The 19,447-nt window shown below is 44.1% G+C and overlaps 1 protein-coding gene across 1 annotated transcript in view; it reads left to right on the top strand.

The window, feature by feature from the left end:
• Window positions 1-19,447, top strand: part of ADAMTSL1 (ADAMTS like 1) — a 1,145,195-nt gene that overhangs the window by 1,026,907 nt on the left and 98,841 nt on the right. The window contains exons 24-26 of the mRNA XM_055577966.1: window positions 4,755-4,883; window positions 13,949-14,128; window positions 18,174-18,308. Of these exons, the coding sequence (XP_055433941.1) occupies window positions 4,755-4,883; window positions 13,949-14,128; window positions 18,174-18,308 (444 nt within the window). The remainder of the gene's footprint in view (window positions 1-4,754; window positions 4,884-13,948; window positions 14,129-18,173; window positions 18,309-19,447) is intronic.

Raw genomic sequence — 19,447 nt, 5'->3', positions numbered from 1 at the left:
TTGAGATTGCGTCCAAGTACTGCATTTCAGACTCTTTTGTTGACTATGATAGCTACTCCATTTCTTCTAAGGGATTCTTGTCCACGGTAGTAGATATAATGGTCATCTGAGTTAAATTCACCCATTCCAGTCCATTTTAGTTCGCTGATTCCTAGAATGTCCACATTCACTCTTACCATCTTCTGTTTGACCACTTCCAATTTGCCTTGATTCATGGACCTAACATTCCAGGCTCCTATGCAATATTGCTCTTTACAGCATCCAACCTTGCTTCTATCACCAGTCACGTCCACAACTGGGTATTGTTTTTGCTTTGGCTCCGTCTCTTCATTCTTTTTGGAGTTATTTCTCCACTGATCTCTAGTAGCATATTGGGCACCTACCGATCTGGGGAGTTCATCTTTCAGTGTCCTATCTTTCTGACTTTTCATACTGTTCATAGGGTTCTCAAGGTAAGAATACTGAAGTGGTTTGCCATTGCCTTCTCCAGTGGACCACATTTTGTCAGAACTCTCCACCATGACCCGTCTGTCTTGGGTCACCCTACATGGCATGGCTGTTTCATTGAGTTAGACAAGACTGTGGTCCATGTGATTAGAATGGTTAGTTTTCTGTGATTCTGTGTTAATTTTCTGAAGATCACCCTGGCTGTCACCAGAAGAGACTATTAATGAAGGGGCAGTCAGAGCAAGGAAACCAGTCCGGCTGACTGACCAGACTAACTGGTAGAGTGGTCCAGCCAGGGAACATGGCAACATCAGATTACAGCAATGAAAGGGCTGGTGAGATTCAAGGTATTTTTGATGTTAGAGCCAGGAGCCTCTTAGTGTCAGGAGGTAAAGTCAATAGGCCCATATTAATTCAGTGTCATTCCCACTGCATTCTCTCATTATCAACATGCATTAATTAGTCTCAACATTAAGTATGAAATCACTCATCTTCATATCAGGTCATAAATAAAACATATTGCTGCTGCTGCTAAGTTGCTTCAGTCGTGTCTGACTCTGTGCAACCACATAGACATCTGGCAGCCCACCAGGCTCCCCCGTCCCTGGGATTCTCCAGGCAAGAACACTGGAGTGGATTGCCATTTCCTTCTCCAGTGCATGAAAGTGAAAAGTGAAAGTGAAGTCGCTCAGTCGTGTCCGACTCTCAGCGACCCCATGAACTGCAGCCTACCAGGCTCCTCCATCCATGGGATTTTTCAGGCAAGAGTACTGGAGTGGGGTGCCATTGCCTTCTCCAAAACATATTGAATACCAGTTAAATAAGGGAAAAGGCACATACATAATCTCAAACACATTGAATATAGGTGAAATAAGGGAAAAGGTGCCTAAACAATCGGAACAGGGAAAGCCTGTGCATATATTCAGAGGTGAACTTCTCAGAACATTCTCCAGTTTCTGTCCTTGGACATAATTCCTAAAAGCTAATAACCTATGCCTAGAAGGCAATTAGAAGGAAGAGGAGAAGAAAGAGGAATGGCTTCTGATATGAGGCCATGCGGCAGTGTACACAGGAAGGAAAGGTAAATAGCTGATGAAGAAAGCACAGCATATGAAAAGCAGGTGTGAGACTCTGAAGGACATTGGAGAATGATGGTTTTCTTCACAGTTAATGGAGGCACAGAGGAGTGAATGCCATTGTAGATCATCTCGCCTACAAAATGGATGAAAGAAAATTAAATCCATTTGACTTACAAAAAGTTAAGCTTTGAGTATATGAAAATGATCTCATGTAGACCCTTATTTCCCCAAGGTGCTCAATAAATGTATCTTTTCATTGTATTTAATGGTCATATACATGAAGTGCTGTATTTTTAGCTCCACCTGATAAAGGCCTATTAAAGTATAATGTACGCAGAACTGTTACGTCTGGGAAGATGGCATAGATAGATTTTCCCCTATTCTTCCTGGTAAATGCAAGTAAAATCCAGACATTCTATATAAAATGTAAGAAGACTGAGAGTGGAGAGGAGAAAGCAGACTGGCTAGGGTCTGTGGGTGCTGAGAAAGGACACAAGTGTGACTTCACTGGGCTTGGGATGGGGCTTGTTTGTTTGTATCAGAAGTCTCAAACTTGGAGCTGAAGAAGGTGGCTGTCAGGAAATAGAAACAGAATAAAAAGTCCCCACTAAAGCTTGCTCCCTCTACCCAAAAGACCAGGAAAGGGACAGCCTAGCAGGACAGTGAACTCAGAAAATGCTGCTCTGTTTCAAACACCACAGAAAACTGTGGGTCCACCACTACCCATCCTAGCAAAGCCTGAATTGAAAGATTGGACTCCTCATCAGACTGGAATGCGGTTCCCCAAGACCCCTGGACAGAGAAGATGGATTTAATCCCCACAAGGGTGCAATGTGGAGATCACATGGGGACCTGGGGCTTCTCTCCTCACCCTGCAGTGCCCCTCTTCCCTCTGGGGTGGTGGTAGAGGAAGCCTCCTGGAGAGTTAGGACTTTGGCCCATACCAGCAGTAACAACACCCTTCCCACAGCAGAGTCGGTGGGGGAGCCAGAAGCTCTGCCCAGGCCCAGCAGTTAAGAGGAGCCCCCACATAGGTCACAGAGGAGGTCAAGAGGAGAACATGGACTTCTGTCTCCACTGGGGAGTAACCAGGTGGCACCTCCCTCTCCCCGACCTGAGTGGTTTCAGAGAACAGCGGCTGAAACAGATTTTAATAAGGTCCAAAGTTGCAGAGCATGATATGCAAATGTCCAGATTCCAAATGAAAAATCACTCATCATACTGAAATCCCACTTTTATCAATACTTTTTATTCAACATAGTGATGGAAGTTCTATCTAATGAAATAATCTGAGAAAAGGAAATAAAAGGCATATACATCGAAGGGAAGGAATAAAACTGTTTGCAGAGAAATGACTGCCTTCTAAGAAAATACCAGGGATTGTAAAAAGAAAAAGTTATAGAACTAACATATGAGTTTAGTAAGGTTACATGCTGTATAAAACTCAACTGTTTCTATATACTAGCAATGAACATATGAACACTGAAATTAAAAATACAATATCATTTACCATCCCTTGAAAAAAGAATAATTGGGTATAAATCTAACAAATACAAGACTTGTGTACTAGAAACTACAAAACTCTGATGAAAGAAAGGAGATATAAATAAATCGACACACAATGTTCATGGGTTGGAAGACTCGACACAGTAAAGATGTCAATTATCTCTAAAATGATATATGTTTGTGTATTTCCTATCAAAATCACAGCAAAATTTTATAGTTGTAGATAAGATTATTCTAAGATGTATGTGGAAAGGCAAAGAAACTAGAATAGCAAAGAAGAATAAAGTGGGAAGAATCAGACTCAAGAATCAATTTCAAGATAATTATATAATTACAGTAATTAAGACTGTGTGATATTGGTATCTTGAAATTGATTGGAACAGAAGGAGAATGCAGAAGTAGAACCACAAAAATATACCCAGATGATTTTGACAAACATGCAAAAGTGGTTCAGTGGAAGAAAGATAACCTGTTCAATTAATGGTCGTGGAACAATTGTGTATCCATAGGCAAAAAACAAACTTTGGCCTAAATCTCACACCTTATACAAAAATTAACTCAGAATATATCACAGACCTTGCATGTATATGTATGGCTGAGTCCCTTTGCTGTCCACCTGAAACTATCACAACATTGCTAATTGACTGTACTCCAACATAAAATTAAAAGTTCAAAAATAAAAATAAAGGTAAAAATCAAATGCTGACAAGAATGCAGAAAAACCACATCACTTATATATTACTGGTGGAAATGTGAAATGATACAGCCACTTAGGGAAACAGTTCAGCAGTTCCTTAAAAATCTAAACATGTAACCACCATGTGACCTAGCAATTACTCTCCTGGGCATTTTTCCCAGAGGAAATGAAGACAAATGTTCACGCAAAAACTTGGAGAGGAATGTTTTTATATGCTTATTGGAATAGCCAAAATGTGGACACAACCAACGTGTCCTTCAGTAAGTAAATGGCTGAATATACTTGGTACATCCATACCATGGAATACTACTCAGCAGTAAAAGGGAACAAACTGCTGATACGTGCCACCATGCTTATGTCAGACCTGGAAGAATCTCCAGAGAGTCACTCTGAGAGAAAAAAAGCCAATCAAAAAAAGTTACATACGGTATGATTCCATTTATAGAACATTCTTGAAATGACAAAAGTGTAAGAAATAGAGAACAGATTAATGGTTGCCAAAGGATTAAGGCAGGGCGGGGATCAACACGAGGGAGCTTGTGGCGCTGGAAATGTAGTGTCAATGTCCTAGTATCTATAATGTCAGTGTCAATGTCAGGACAGTGCCAGGGTCCTACATCGTAAGATATCAGTAAGGTACTGCCATCGGCGGAAACTGGGTAAAGAGTACACTGTATTGCTCTATGTTATTTCTTATAACTGAATGTGAATCTGCAACTGTCTCAAAAATTTAATTCCATTAAAATGGAATCTATTAAACCTTGTTAGTTTAATGATAAGATGTACAAATCATGCCAACTGTTGCCTTGCTCTGGCCTCAGATACTTCAATCCTTATTCTTTTCTGACAATTCTGTGGTAGCTAGATAAGCAGATCGGAAGATGGTTTTTATAGTTACAGTTAGAAAAGGAAAACAATGGTCAGTGGAAAAAGATGGGTATATCCCTTTTCATTGTCGATCATGTTTCAAGGGAGTGCCCAAAGCCCCCCATCTAATAAAAGGTCACATTCTGTCTCACCCTCAGGAAAGCCACTAGTGAAAACATCCCGAGAGATGGTGATCAACACGGAGGAGCCTGCAATCACAGTTGATGTAGGAAGCACCGTCAAAACGGTGCAAGGCGTGAATGTGACTATTAACTGCCAAGCTGCAGGTAAGAAATGCATTCATTTGTTAATTCGTTTCTTCAGATATTAATGGAGCCCTGTGCTAGGTTGGGGGCTGAAAGGATAGTACAAATTCTGCTCTCAGGGAATTGGGGCTACTAGGGAAAGTCAAGCACACTCAGTCACTCTGAAAGTGGAAAGTGCTACTGAAGTTGATCAGAGGAAAACTGGGATAGATGAGGGAGAAGAGGTTGTTTTTATCTCCATCCCATATACTGGTGGAACATGAGCATGCCAGGATGGGGACAAAGGGTGTTCCAATGGACTAAAGAATGTAAGAAAAACCATGTAAGTAAGGAAGCTGCAGGACTTCAAGGGAAATGTGACTGCTTTGGTCTAGTGGAATCCTGGAGCTCAGAGATGGGGTGGGAAAGGGGGCTTAAACTTTAGTCACGTGGGTTGCAACTGTGCCATGGGAGACTCTGAACACTTGGATGAGGAATTCAGACAAAGCAGGTTGGAAGTGGCATTAGGGGTCATGCAGTGTATAAAATAGGTTGAAGAAAAAAAAAAAATACTGAGACAGAGGGGCCTGTTAAGAAGCCATAGTAGTTTAGGGACTTCCCCAGTGGACCACTGATTGGGAATTCGCCTTGCAGTGCAGGGGACATGGGTTTGATCCTTGGTCAGAGAACTAAGACCCCACATTTTTGTGGAGTAACTGAGCCCACATGCCACAACTGAGATTTCATGCAGCCAAATATATATATATATATATATATATATATATATATATATGAACCCACAGTAGTTTAGATGGAACAGTGGTAAAGAGTCTGCCTGCCCAGCAGGAGACATGAGCTCCACCCCAGGGTGGGGAGGATCCCCTGGAGAAGGAAGTGGCAACCCACTCCAGTATTCTTGCCTTAGCGATGAACAGCAGTAGTTTGCAGCAGAGGTACCAGGGGCCTAAACTCAGGACAGTCGTGGTGGAGAGCTCAGGAGTGGATGGCAGGGGTGAGACCAACAGCAACCTGGAGCTTACATTCGAAGTGGGCGGGTGGTGGTCGTTTAGTGTCTGCTTCTTGTAACCTCATGGACTGTAGCCCTCCAGGCTCCTCTGTCCATGGGATTTCCCAGGCAAGAATACTGGAGTGGGTTACCATTTCCTGCTCCGAGGGATCTTCCAGACCTAAGGATCAAACCCAGGTCTCCTACATTGCAGGCAGATTCTTCACTGCTAAGTCAGCAGGGAAGCTCCTTTCAGAAGTGTGTAGGAGTTGTTTATGAAAACAGCCAGTGCTCTTGGGCATGTGATATAAGTGTTGCCCTTGGGTAGCTCTTGTAAACTCAGAGGCCTCTAGGGACCAGAAAGTCATAAAGTGGAGGAGTAGACCAGAGGAGGTGGCGGTATGCCCTTCATAAGGGCATTTACCTTCAATTCAAAAACAGAAAACACCCACAGCTCAGCTGCCAATTCTCCCTTCCTGTGAACTGCTAGCCTGTCTGCCCTAAGGGTTTTCACTGCCACGATACAAAGGGGAAATAGATGACTCCCATGCCAGGGCACAGCGACAGTCCCCTGATTATTGCTGTCCTCATCAGATATACCTTCCCGTGGCACCCCAACCCAGGTTCCCACGTCATACCCTGTCTGAAAAGAGGACAGGCCTTGGCACCCCCTGTTCTGTGTATTTCTTCATCTTAGATCTCAGCCCCAGCTTTGGAAAGTTCACCTCCACCTGTGATTTATAAGGCCAGAGAGAATCCACTTTAGAAGAAGTAGGAGGCAGATCTTCATCTAGAGCATGTTGTTTCCTAAGAACAGGCAGGTCTGGTTTTCTCTGAAATCTTCTGGTAGCTCTAGGAAGCCCAAAATATAAATCTCTCTCTGTCATAATACATTAGCTTCTTCTTGGTAAAGCTTCCCTTGGCCTGTGCATCCAACCACCTCAGTGAAAGCCTGTAGAACTAAATCCCTTCAGGCTCTATGCTCTCAATCAGGGTGTCCCATGAATGAGTTGCCCCTCTGCACACAGACTGATGGTGAAGGCCAGATGCTTTATGCAAGACCATCACTCCCCATCTGATCTCGAGGAACATGTGCCTTGAAGACAGAACACCAACTGGAGATGAGATGGGTCTCCCAATATAATGGACCATATTGGGTCTCCTCTTGAGTGTTGAGACTGGTAGGACTAAAAGAGTGGGAAGCAAAGGGCAGCAAAACCAGGACTTGAGCATCTGAAGAAGGTTGAGAAAACCAGAATTCAGGTGGAGAAGTATTTATCACAGGAAAACTAGAAAAGTCGAAACAGCTTTGGTCAGCTCTTCTGGGCCACCCGGCGCCATGTCTCCAACTTCACCCAGAGATTCACTCTTGGTAACCTGATAGTGAAATCCTAGGTTGTAAGGTCCAGTTTTTGCCTGGCCATGCACATTACATTACTGAAAACTTAGTTGTATTCATAGGACCCTTTGTATTAATCATAGTTAAATAAAATAAATGTGTCTCTGTCATTATGCCTCTTATTAAATAAGGTTTTTGTTCAACATGGGCTTCCCTTGTAGCTCAGTTGGTAAAGAATCTGTCTACAATGTGGGAGACCTGGGTTCAGTCCTTGGGTTGGGAAGATCTCCTGGAGAAGGGAAAGGCTTCCCACTCCAGTATTCTGGCCTGAAGAATTCCATAAACGTGTATAGTCCATGGGGTCACAAAGAGTTGGACACGACTGAGTGACGTTCACTTTCACTTTCACTTTTATTCAACATAGATGGGCAAGAGCCTGCTTTTGATTAAACTGTTGGTCTGTGAATTTACTGGACAAAGAAATCATTCTTGAGCTGAGTCTCCAGTCGAAATACTGACAGCTATAATACCAAATGGCAAAAGAAACTATTTTTACTTTGATGCTACAAGTGGCTTTTATGACTCTCTTGTGACATAATTTTAATGGCTATATAATAGTATATTTTAAGAATAGTACATAATTTACATAGAATAACTCATGTCCTTACATGTTTGAGTTGTTCGCAGTTTTTCATTAAATACCTTTTGCACATGTATGCTTTCAACATGTAAAATGCAGACTCACAAATTATTCCCAATCCTTAAACATAAAAACCATTAAACAACAAGTATGATGAGGCTTTTTCTTGAAAAGTGATTTGGTCTCTTATACCACTCCCATACTTGTTCTCCATTAGAGAAGAATTCAGAAAACAGAATGTGAGATAGGGGGTCAGAGGAGGAGGAAGAGTTTCGGTCATTGGGAATAGGATGTGCAAAGGGCCTGAGGTAGAAAGAGTATGAAGCATTTAAAGGAGTGAAATGTGGCTGGCTTGACTGTAAGATAGAGAGGCTAGAAGAGAGTAGGGTGGCTTGTGGTTGAGGGGGCGGGGACAGTGGGCAGGAGCTAAATCTTATGCTTTCCTAGGTTATGGTACATTTTGGAACAGGGGAAGCTTTTGAAGACTTACTTAAGATATAAAATTGTCAGGACTAGTCATGTAGAAATAAATAGTTGAGGAGTCAATGATGGGCAGTGTAGTAGCCAGGAAAGGCCAGCCTGTGGTAACAGGTAGACCCCCAAATGTATACTGATGACTCACACACAATAGAAGTTTATTACTTGCCTACCTAGGAGTCCAAAGAGTGGTCCTGGTCAGCTGGAGGGGAGGGGATCTGCCCCTCACAGTCCTTCAGCATCCCTGGACACTGGTGGTCCTGTTATCCTGAGTACATGCCTTCCAAGGTCTCCCCAGAGGTTCTCTCTACCCTGTCAATAAGACGAGGAGAAAACAAAGTGTAGAGAATGGTTGGAATGGTTTTAAGGGTGATACTTGGCGAACCGGAACAAACTTTCTGGCCAAGCCAGTAGCACACTTTACTGCTTTTCACATCCCTTCTTAGTCACATGGCCACTCACAGCTACCAAAGGCTGTCAGGGAATGTTGCCAGGCTGAGGAGGAGGAGGTATTAGTCGCTCAGTCATGTCCGACTTTTTGTGATCCCATGTGCTGTAGCCCGCCAGGCTCCTCTGTCTGTGGGATTCTCCAGGCAAGAATATTGGAGTAGGTTGCCATTCCCTTCCCCAAGGGATATTGCCAACCCAGGGATTGAACCCAGGTCTCCTGCATTGCAAGCAGATTCCTTACCATCTGAGCTACCAAGAAAGCCCAGGCTGGGTACCCAGGAAAAAGAAGGAATATCTGTCAGCATCTGCCACAGTTAGTGTGAAGAAATGTGGAAGACTAAAAGCCTCCTTACCAGACTGTCATGGTTCTTTAGAATAATTGCTCAGATTGACATTTAAGTTACTATATTCTTCCCTTGTCTTGCACCAAGCCTTTAAAGAAACTTCTAGAACCTATCATGTCAAGGTGTGCCTTTCAGTGGATGCCCCACCTCAAGATGTTGACAAGGTGTCATGGTGCAGGCAGCCTTCCACGTATAACAAGTGGTCTAGTTAACAAGAATATCCTATCTGGGATTTAAAAAAAGATTATTATAGCATCACCCTACCTGGCAGCTCAGTGGAGATTAAAAGCACTAATCCTCATAATCAAATCAAGTTACAGCCCATTATGACTACACTCATTTATTGATCCTTTCAAGCAGCAGGGAGACCACTGTGTTGTTGATAAGATATGCCGCAAAGCAGGAAAAGTAAAAGCAGTCCTTTTACTTCCTATTTTAGACACAGATCATACCAGGGAGTCCAGAGTGTGGAGCCTATCCAACTAACTTGTCAACGGTATAGCTTTGGACTTTGCTCTTCAGTAGAGTGTATTTTTTGTCATTTTTCAAACATTTCTTTCTGTAGAATGTGCTGTCTTTTCACAACAGGTTAGGGAAAAAATCATCTTCTATACCCTGATAAGCTTCTCACCAAGAAGTGTACTAACAATGGATTCTAGAAACTTCCCTCCTAACAATAATCTTGATGTTGCAATTACAGTAGAAAGGTTAATTCCAAAAGCAGAAAGCATTTAAGGATTGACACCAGAAATAACACGCAGCAATTCAGAGCTTCTCACAGGAGGCAATCTTGTATATGGGCAGACAGTATCATGTACTTGTTAGGATGGGGTTTCATGGCATCACATGTACTGAGTTTGGATCCCTGCCTGCCATCTGTAGGTCACTGATTGGTGGCAAAGTGGAGAGGGACTCTATCCTCGTGTAATCATTCAGGAATCCAAACGAATGTCTCTTTGGGCAGATTTCATAATCTTTTTGAGTCCCAATTTTCTCATCAGTAAAATGGGGTTAAAAACAATGCTTCATGGTAACTTTGTGATTATGTATGACATGTTTATTAAATGTCTGGCTTATAGCAAATATTCAGTTAATGTTCTTTCTTCCTCTAATGTGTTCGGGATATGTATAGCTTCTGACCTCAGTGCATTCCTGATGTCTCGGGACTCCAAGCATCAGGGTTAGGCATGTATTTCTGGTAACTTTTCAAGGGACTCGAGTATGTATGAGGGCTGATGATATTTTCTGAGGCATCATTGTCATGTCTTGAGAGAAAAAGAAAAAAGATGCCTCATTCTTTTTTTTCCTGTTCCCTTGTTCCAACTTTGTAATACATCACCATCAGTCATGGCAGGGCTGGCTGTCATTCCAAAGCATCTTTTTTGTGTCATTCTCTTTAAGGCACACAATCCCAGGCAGGAATCCTTCAAAATGTGACGCCAGCAGCATTGGTAAATTATTGATGCAGGTCTGTGTTTGAATGAGTCTGAGAGAGGTTTGCTAATCTGCCTGTCACAGAATGATCCTTGTGACATGTGGCTCCCTCAGCACTGCTGTCCGGCTGTGGTCCCAGTTTTACAGAGACTGGAGGTCCCTTCCATCCACCTTCATTATTCCCAACATGTCCATTTCTCCCATGAACTCCCCTGCTCTCAATTGAGGGATTCAGCCCTATTGGTAAAGACTCTGTTTTGTCCTGTTAAACAGACTTGATTTCATAAGGGCATGAGGCTACGAGTGATGACAAGAATGGAAGAAGCTTACACTCACTTCCTGCAAACATGAGAAATGGCTCCGTCCCTGGGTCATCTCTCTCCCTCCTCCTCCTCCTCTTTCTCACCATCCCTGTCTCTCCCCCTGGCTACCCTGACCAAAGAAGGTCACATAGGGGAGCAGCAAGTCTGGCTGTGGCAGCTGACCATGGAAACACAGTGTTGGCCCTGGAGACACACAAGTCATGGCCTGTGGGCACCATCATGGAGACAGCATTCACCCCCCCATCTGCTGGTGGAACTGACAGCCCACTAGTCCATGCCTCTTACTCTGCCTCCTCGCTCTAGAACAGCCTCAGTTCCTATCAGGGACTGTGCGTTTGCTGCCCACAGACCTCCTCCAAGGCAGGTGCCACTGACAGGTACTTTGTGTGAGCAGTTTATGGTGCGGGGAAACGGGTGAATACTTGCAGAAGCTGGTTTGTAGAACCTCATTTTTCCTTGCATTTTCAGGAGAGAAGTGATGTGGGTGGGTGAGTGGGGGGTGTTTTTTCGACTTACTTCCCAGAGGCTTTCTCCTGAAGGCTATGGAGTTTTTTTTTCCCCCCAACGTGAAAACGGAGTTCAGGGTCCACAGTCTAAGCTGGCATGGCCGGGCATCGTGATGCTCTTGCTCTCCCTAGTGGTGTTGCAATGAAAAATCAGCCTTTCTGCCTCTCACCTGCATCTTTACTCCAGGTGTGTTTAGAGAATAATACCAGCCTGGCCCCTCTCGTGCACCTGAGCGTCAAGTATCACAGTGTGTGCCCCTCTCTGATGCATCAGGGCTGCGGTACCCAAGTCTCCCCCTCTTTTAACAGATCTGCCTCCTTCCTCCAGCCAGTCCGCCAGTTCCTAGGGATCCACATTGAATTGTGGGTAATCTGCACTACGATGAAAAGAGAGGACCAGAGGGTCACTCTCTTGTTCCTTATAGACAGGGAGAGAAAAGCTCTACAGTTTGGCCAAACACCTGGGCCGCCCACCATAGGCTATCATTCCACCACTGGAAACCATACCTGAAGCAGCAGGGCAGCCAGGACACCAGTGAATTCATGCAGAGTAGTTCATTGTTAATGAGGCAACAGGAGAGCACTCTCCCACCCAGCCCCACCTCCTGCCATTGGGATCCCGGGAGCAGCAAGTGCTCCAGGGCTCATGATGAGAGCCGGCTGTTACAGAGTAGACTCTGAGGACATTTTATTCATCAGAGACAAGCAGTGGGTACACAGGTGATGCCATGAAGGTGTCTGCATTATCAACTGTAGGCTGCCCACGAAGGGTAAGGCTGCCCCTGCCGCAAGGGCAAAATCCATCCCCAGCTCTGAGAAAGTACAGGACTAAAGTTCCGGCTCTGCCTATTCTGGGTTTTGACCCCATTTACGTGGATTTGGCTTTCTAAACATGCCCTGGATACATGTCCACAAGTTTCATGAGCAAACATTGTGAGCTGAGTCAATAAGCTAGAAAGTACGAAAACGGAGCTGTCCACTCCCTGGAGACTGTGAATTAATGCCACAGGGTTCCTGTCTCTCAGCTCACTAGAGCTGGGCTTCCCGTGGAGCCTCCCATGCAGACCATCTCAGCAGGCTTGTCCTAAACTGAGGACTGCTGACCAGCATGCCACTCACAGGGCAGCTTCCTCAAGAATGAAAGCCATTCCCTTGTCTTAGTCTACTCAGGCTGCTCTAACAAAATACCACAGATTGTGCAGCTCAAACCACAGAAGTTTGTTTCTCATGGTTCTGGAGGCTGAGAATTCCAAAATGAAGGTGCCAGGCCATTAGTCCCTGAGGCGGACTCTCTCCCTGGCTTGCAGACAGCCATCTTCTTGCTGTGTCCTCTCATGATGGAGGGAGGGAAAGAGAGAGAAAAACGGAAGGGAAAAGAAAGAGAAAGCGAGGGCCTCTTCTTATGAGGGCACTCCTGCCATCACAGTGGACACTCCCTTCAGGAAGACTCCATCTAAACCTAAAAATCTCCAAGACCTCATCTCCTACCACATCACACTGAGGGTGGTTAGGACTCCAACATATGAATTTGCAGAGGACACAAGCACCGAGTGCATAACAGTCCTTGAGGACAGAGCCTGACTTCCGAAGACAGGAACCCCACCCCAGTCAGACGTGCACACTCTCCCCAGCTCCCTCACAATAATAAACTCGAACTGAGGAGAGAGCAGAGTACTCCCTTTTAGTCTCTCTTTTTCTGTGGTGATGAGCCTCATGCCATGGATCCATCTCCTCTTTTTCTAAGAAAATACTTAGGCCTCAAAAAATACAGGCTTGTTTTCTGCATAGAGTGCCAACTCTGGTAAGGATCTACCAGCTTTCATTTGTCTGGTTCATGAATATATTAATATTCTGTAGCTTTTAACTTTCTTGTTGTTCAGTCTCTCAGTCATGTCCAATTCTTTGTGACCCCATGGACCCCATTTAACTTCCTACTGAGGTATAATGTTTATACTGAAAAGTGCATATATTGTAAAGGTCGCAAGCCTACCAAACATAGTCAAGTCAAAAGACAGCTACTAGCAGCCAGGTTTCTTGTCCCCACTCTCAGTGACAGCACCTTCCTTCCATCCCCGTCCCTCAGAGGAACCCCCCACTCTGACTGCTGACAACAGGAACTGATGTTACCAGTTTTTCTTTTCTACTTTCAGAAAAGAAATCATACAGTGTATGCTGTTTCAAGTCTGCCTTCTCTTATTCCACATTAGGTTTGTTTCATTTAGTTGTCAAGTTAATCATTTTCACTAATATAGATTTCATCCTTAGGTGTTTTCTCCAAAGGCTTTTGGTTACCTCCTTCCACCCTGGCAAATGCCTTTCTCAGCTGCCCTCTTCCTCTTCTTTTAACCAGTCTTTCTCTTCCTGCCTTATCTCTGGAAGCTTTTAAAGGCAAAAGATCTCAAGACAGCTGAGAAGTCAGAGACCTATTTAGTTTGGCCGAAGGAGCGTAGAAGACGCCCAGGCAGATGCTTCCTGCAGAGCAGCCCAGGGGCGGGTCCACCAAGAAGCTATAAATATCTCCAGGTTACCTGAATGTGGTGGCTGACGCGCGGTTTTTTTTTTTGTTGTTGTTGTTTTTTTCCTCCTAGGTGTGCCCGAAGCTGAAGTCACCTGGTTCAGGAATAAAAGCAAACTGGGCTCCCCTCCCTCTCTGCACGAGGGCTCCTTGGTGCTTACAGCCGTGTCCTCCTTGGATCAGGGCCTGTACTCCTGCAGGGCAGCCAATCTGCATGGGGAGCTGACTGAGAGCACTGAGCTCCTGATTCTAGGTAAATACCATGAGGCTGGCCACCCCTGGTGGACCCCACTCGGGTGACTGTCTGACCCATCCTCACCTCCTCCTGCCCCTGATCCAATTAAATGCATGAAAGTAAAATCGATATTCCTTCCCTTTTCCCCACCTTAGGGCCACCCAGTAGAGAGAACACAAACCGAGGGGCCAAGCAAACCAAGCAGAGGTCAGCTAGAACCCTGGGTCTGCCACTTACTCACTATGTGACCTTGGGGAATCACTAAACTTTGCTAAGCCTTAGATCCTAGTCTCTGTGTAGAAAATAAGATTGCCCATTGTGGGCAGGCAGGGGAGGTACAAATAGAGGTAACAGGCAGTTTTTCTTAACTCCTTCTATATTAAGGACTGCTTTGGGATTCAGACAAAAACTATAGACTACCTTGTTGAGAAAAATTCATAAGTACAAAATTTCTCATATAATTTTAGGAAGTTCATACTCTAGTCCACCTTAAGTCCACATGTGTACCCCTCTTCTAAGTCCAATCCAGCTGCAATAGCAAAACAGCCACAGATTGGGTGACTTACATGGAAAAGGGAATGGCATGGAAAGAGGGGTCCATGGAGTCGCAAAGAGTCAGACAGGACTGACCAACTGAGCACAAGTGGCTTTTAGACAACAGAAGTTTGTTCCTCACATGTCTAGAGGCTGAAAGTCTAGAATCCAAGTGCCTTCATGGTCAGACTCTGGTGAAGGCCCTCTCCATGGCAGCAGAATGGTGGCTTCTTACTGCACCCTTGTATAGCAGAAGGGACAAGCGAGCTCTCGGGGGTCTCTGTTATAAGGATCCTAATGTCAATCATGAGGGCTCCGCCTTCCTGACATAATCATCTTCCAAAGGCCCCACCTCCTTTTATCATTACCTTGAAGGGATTAGGATTTCAACATATGAATTTGGGGGACACAAACATTCAGGCAGTAGCACCACCAGATTCAAGAACCCCTAATTAAAGAGTCTAACACAGTTCCTGGCATAAAATAGTTATTTAAAAATAATCGCAATTGCCGGGACGCCATCCAGCACTCACTGATGCCCAGGGCTGGACTCAGTCATGTTGCATCTACACCAAGATTCAGACTCTCTACTTCTCTTCCCAGCAGAGTCTGGGCATTGATCAAGGGGGATAGAGAAGCCTGTTTTTGTCTTTTTTTTTTTTTGAGGCAGTTATTAGAGGGGACTTCCCTATGGCCCAGTGCTTAGGACTTCACCTTCCAGGGCAGAGGGTGCAGGTTCGATCCCTGGTCAGGGACCTAAGATCCCACATGCCTTGCAGTCAAAAAACCAAAATGTAAACCAGAAGCAATATTGTAACAAATTCAAGAAAGACTTTAAAAATGGTCCACATAAAAAAAAAATGTTTTTAAGGCAATTATTAGAGCAAGTATGCTAGTTATCTCACTAAGAGAAAGACATCATTCTTGGGGCGGGGGGAAGATGAGAAATATGAATAATTACATACCGCACATATGTATATTATGGCCTTCCACAGGGGAAAGTAAATAAACTTTACTCATATTTTCACACCCCAATGATGATATAGCAAAGCATAGAGTCTACCCCTGCCCACTCAGATTTCACAGAGACCCACGTGGGTCTTCATCTCAACAGTGGCTGCATAAACCTCCAGTCATATTAGGAAGCCGCAGAAAATCAGCTCCGTGGAGGATGTCATTTGTTTTGTGTTGGGTTTCTTCTGGCTGAGCTGCTCGTCTGGAGCCTGGGGCCCCAGACTGTTGCCCCACACTGAGTTATGGTGCTTACTGTGGGGATTTCCTCTCTAATAACCTTCCTGATCACCTCTGCTAACAGAGATGAACGTGTAGGAAGCGTGGCTGCTAATGTAGCTCTGCCTATGAAGTGTGTATGCCCTGGGAGCCAAAGCTGCAGCATTCCAATGCTAATTCAGTGGAACCGGGAACGTGGAGTTTGAAGAGCATGAAGTCTTCCCATTTTAATCAAACTGAACAGAAAAAAAAAAAACACTAGATTCTTAATTTCCTCAATTAGAAGTCCTGTTTATTCATCAAAGTTTGTTAGTTTTTATGGACATAGGAATGGTATTTCCTATTATGTTTGGTACTTTATGGACATAGGAGTAGTATTTCTCTTTTTTTTTAATCAGCCCCAAATGTGGCTTAATGTTTAAATGAGGGATTTCATGTGTAAAGCTGAGGTTTCATGAGGCCCATGACTTAACCTGTATTGTGGAGGATTGAATTGTCATGAGGCCGACTTTAATCCGTGGGTTCATATAGCCACTGAATGGCTGTTCATTAAGTGTTGCCACTGAGTCCCATGTAGAGCTTTAGGGTAAATACAAGAGATGACTTCTGTCCTTGGGGAATTGACAGTTTCCCTCAAAAGATTAGCTGGACATTCCCTGAGGAAGTAAACTATGACAGAAGCTGTAAGGACATTAGGAGGGGCTGACATTTGGCCCAGAAAGATCAATGGTTTTAAAGATGGGCCATAACCTCCCCTTTTGGCTATTAATAAATAAGCAAAGCCTTCTTAAATTATAATACTCTTGAAGGAATATTCCATTTCTGTATTATTGGGGGAAACTCCATTTCCCTCAATATTCAATTTCAATATATTTGAAAGAATATTAAAAAGGATGAGAGAAAGAGAGTCTAACTTTGAAAAAACTATCAGTATCAAGTCCTAAAACCATGGTATATCAGAGTAGAAAGAGACCTTGGAAATGATGAGGGTCGATTTTTTAAAAAATCATTTTTAGATGAAGAAACTCAAGCTTAGAGGGATTGTGACTTGCCCAAGTTAGCGAATGAAAGAGCCATGGCTCAAATTGAGTTCCTGAATCCATTCACGATGTTTTTACCTTATACCACATAAAGAATATTTTCAAATTATATAGACTATATATAATGTCTTTATAATGTTGAATTTTTATATATAAATATGTAAGCTTATCACTGCTTTCTGTACGTGATGGTCTTTGCAGTCAAAGGCAGAGTAGACAGAAGGCATGTTTCTGAAGTGGATCCAGACCCCACTGTGACTTCCTTATTTACCATTTCTAACAAGTACTGAACACGGTGACAAGCACACAGCAGGCCCTCTCTGAACGCTGCTGAAATGACCATCAATTACAAGGACAACCTTTCTCCTTCTCTTTCCACTCCAACAAGTGCTCTAGAGAAAAAGGTGGGCGTTGGCATTGGAGTGTGAATTGCATTGCGCCAGGAGACTCGGGAAGAGCAGGGAGCAGAGTCCTGCTTCTTTCTCAGCAGAATCTGGGATCACCCTACCACTGCATTCAGCAGCTGCTGGCCTCTTTATTTGCTCAAGGAAATTAATAAGCAAGCCACTGTGCTTCCCTTTCTGTCACTTTTAGCTCTGGTTAACTAATTCCTGGTTACATCAGCCCTGACTCATTACAAGATTTTGACTAACACATCATCCCTGAACTGCTTCTCTGGTCTTACTTAGACATAAAAATCCAGATCACAAAGTGAATCCCTAACCTCACAACTGTACCCTTTCCTTCCCAGAAAAAAAGCCACTCACAGGATCTTTAGAAATAAGAAATTCTTGTGACTTATCCCTGCCTGTGGGGACAATAACAAAGTTCCTCCCTCTAAAGGTCGTTTTAAGAGTTAAATGAAACAAGGGATGAAAATTATTTTAGCACAGGACTTGGCATATATTTCTGAAGAAGCTTTGGCTTTTTCAAAGTGCCTTTATAATATAGTTTCCATTAGCTATGTGTTTATAGAGCACCTGTGGTAGAAGGTGGTATACAGTAAGGAAGGAACTCCAGAAATCAACATGCCTGATTCTTATCACTGACTGTACAGTTTCGGACATCAAGTAGTATGTTTGAAATTCAGGCTCACCTTGATGGGAACACCTTCTCTCTAGGCAAAGTGATGTTCGAGGTAATAATAGTAACACCTGCCTTACACGTGGACACACTTCCATGCATGGCTGCCTCTCCCTGTCCCCTTAGCACAGCCTTTACGCTTTAACCTGCCTGATGCCCCATCCTCCTTCTCACAGAGCCCCCCCACGTCCCCACACAGTTGGACGACATCAAGGCCCTGCTTTCAGCCACTGGATTGAACCTTCCTTCGGTGCTGACATCTCCACTGGGAACACAGCTGGTCCTGGATCCTGGGAATTCCGCTCTCCTTGGTGAGTCCAACCCTCTGGAACACTGGGCAGAAATCCAGGGCTGGACAGGATTTATGGATGGGTGACTGCTTGCAGGTGGGAGGGAGGCAGCAGTGGGGGGTGGCCAACAGGAAATCACTAAATTGTGTACAGAATCCAGATTTACCAGTGGAAACTTGGCTGACTTTCCATATGAGGTGAATTCAGTTCTTAGTTTGGACCTGAGCCTGGCCAGAGTCCGAAAGGGCTCCTCTCTGAATCCTCTTGGGCTGGTGCCACAGTCCAGATCCTCTCAGTCAGACTGATGGTGCTGGACTTAGAGAACAGACACAACAGTGAAAAACAGCTCCTGCATCTCTTCTCCCCATCACCGGCTGTATCCCAGTGCTCCTCCATGACCTCTTCTTACCTCAACAGAGCTATAACCAGCTTTCAACGAGAAAACGGCAGTATCAGTACCTCCCTTAATCCAGGCAGTCTATATAAACCTCCTTCTGTAGGCAGGGCCTAAAAAGAACCCAGACAGACTCCTCAAGGCAAGTGTTTCAGTAGCTCCACCAGGGGCACCTTCCCTGTCGTCTGTCACTGGGCGCCTACACCCAGTTATTGCCCATGAGGCTGACACCTTCTCATAGCAGAAACTTGCTCTAGGGCATCCACGTTCTGGGCCCCTCACTCCAGAGCCATGGGGATGCCATAGCAACCTCCACCCCCAGCATGACCCCTAGATATGGTCAAGATGGAAAAGAATTCTTCTGCCTTCAAAGGCCTGGGAAAAACAGGCCTACAAAATGGAAAAAGTCTTCATGCTAACTGTATGTGGCCCCAGATGTTGGTCATGGCAGCTAGAATTCTTCCTTTGACTCAATGTTGAAATTTCCTCTACTCTTCTCTGTGCCAGCTAACAGGGGATAGGAAGCCAGTGGTTTCTCAATAATATTGATCATAACTTATCAGCATGGCCACAAGGCTTGGTATCTTTAGGGTTATAGCACAGAAAGATTACCTTCAGTTTTTGTTAACATCTAAAATTAGCAAAGAATACATACAGGCAGATGGCAAAAGCTTCTGGTTTTTCTGTTTCTGATCTGGATAAAACTAAAACATAGATATAGTAATGAGTAGCCCTATTCTGTTTCTCATAACAAACTTGGTATTGA

The sequence above is a fragment of the Bubalus kerabau genome, chromosome 4, assembly GCF_029407905.1.
Source record: "Bubalus kerabau isolate K-KA32 ecotype Philippines breed swamp buffalo chromosome 4, PCC_UOA_SB_1v2, whole genome shotgun sequence".
In the NCBI taxonomy this organism is placed as follows: domain Eukaryota; kingdom Metazoa; phylum Chordata; class Mammalia; order Artiodactyla; family Bovidae; genus Bubalus; species Bubalus kerabau.
Note: the sequence above shows the minus strand (reverse complement) of the source record. Positions and strands in the feature narration are given on the sequence as shown.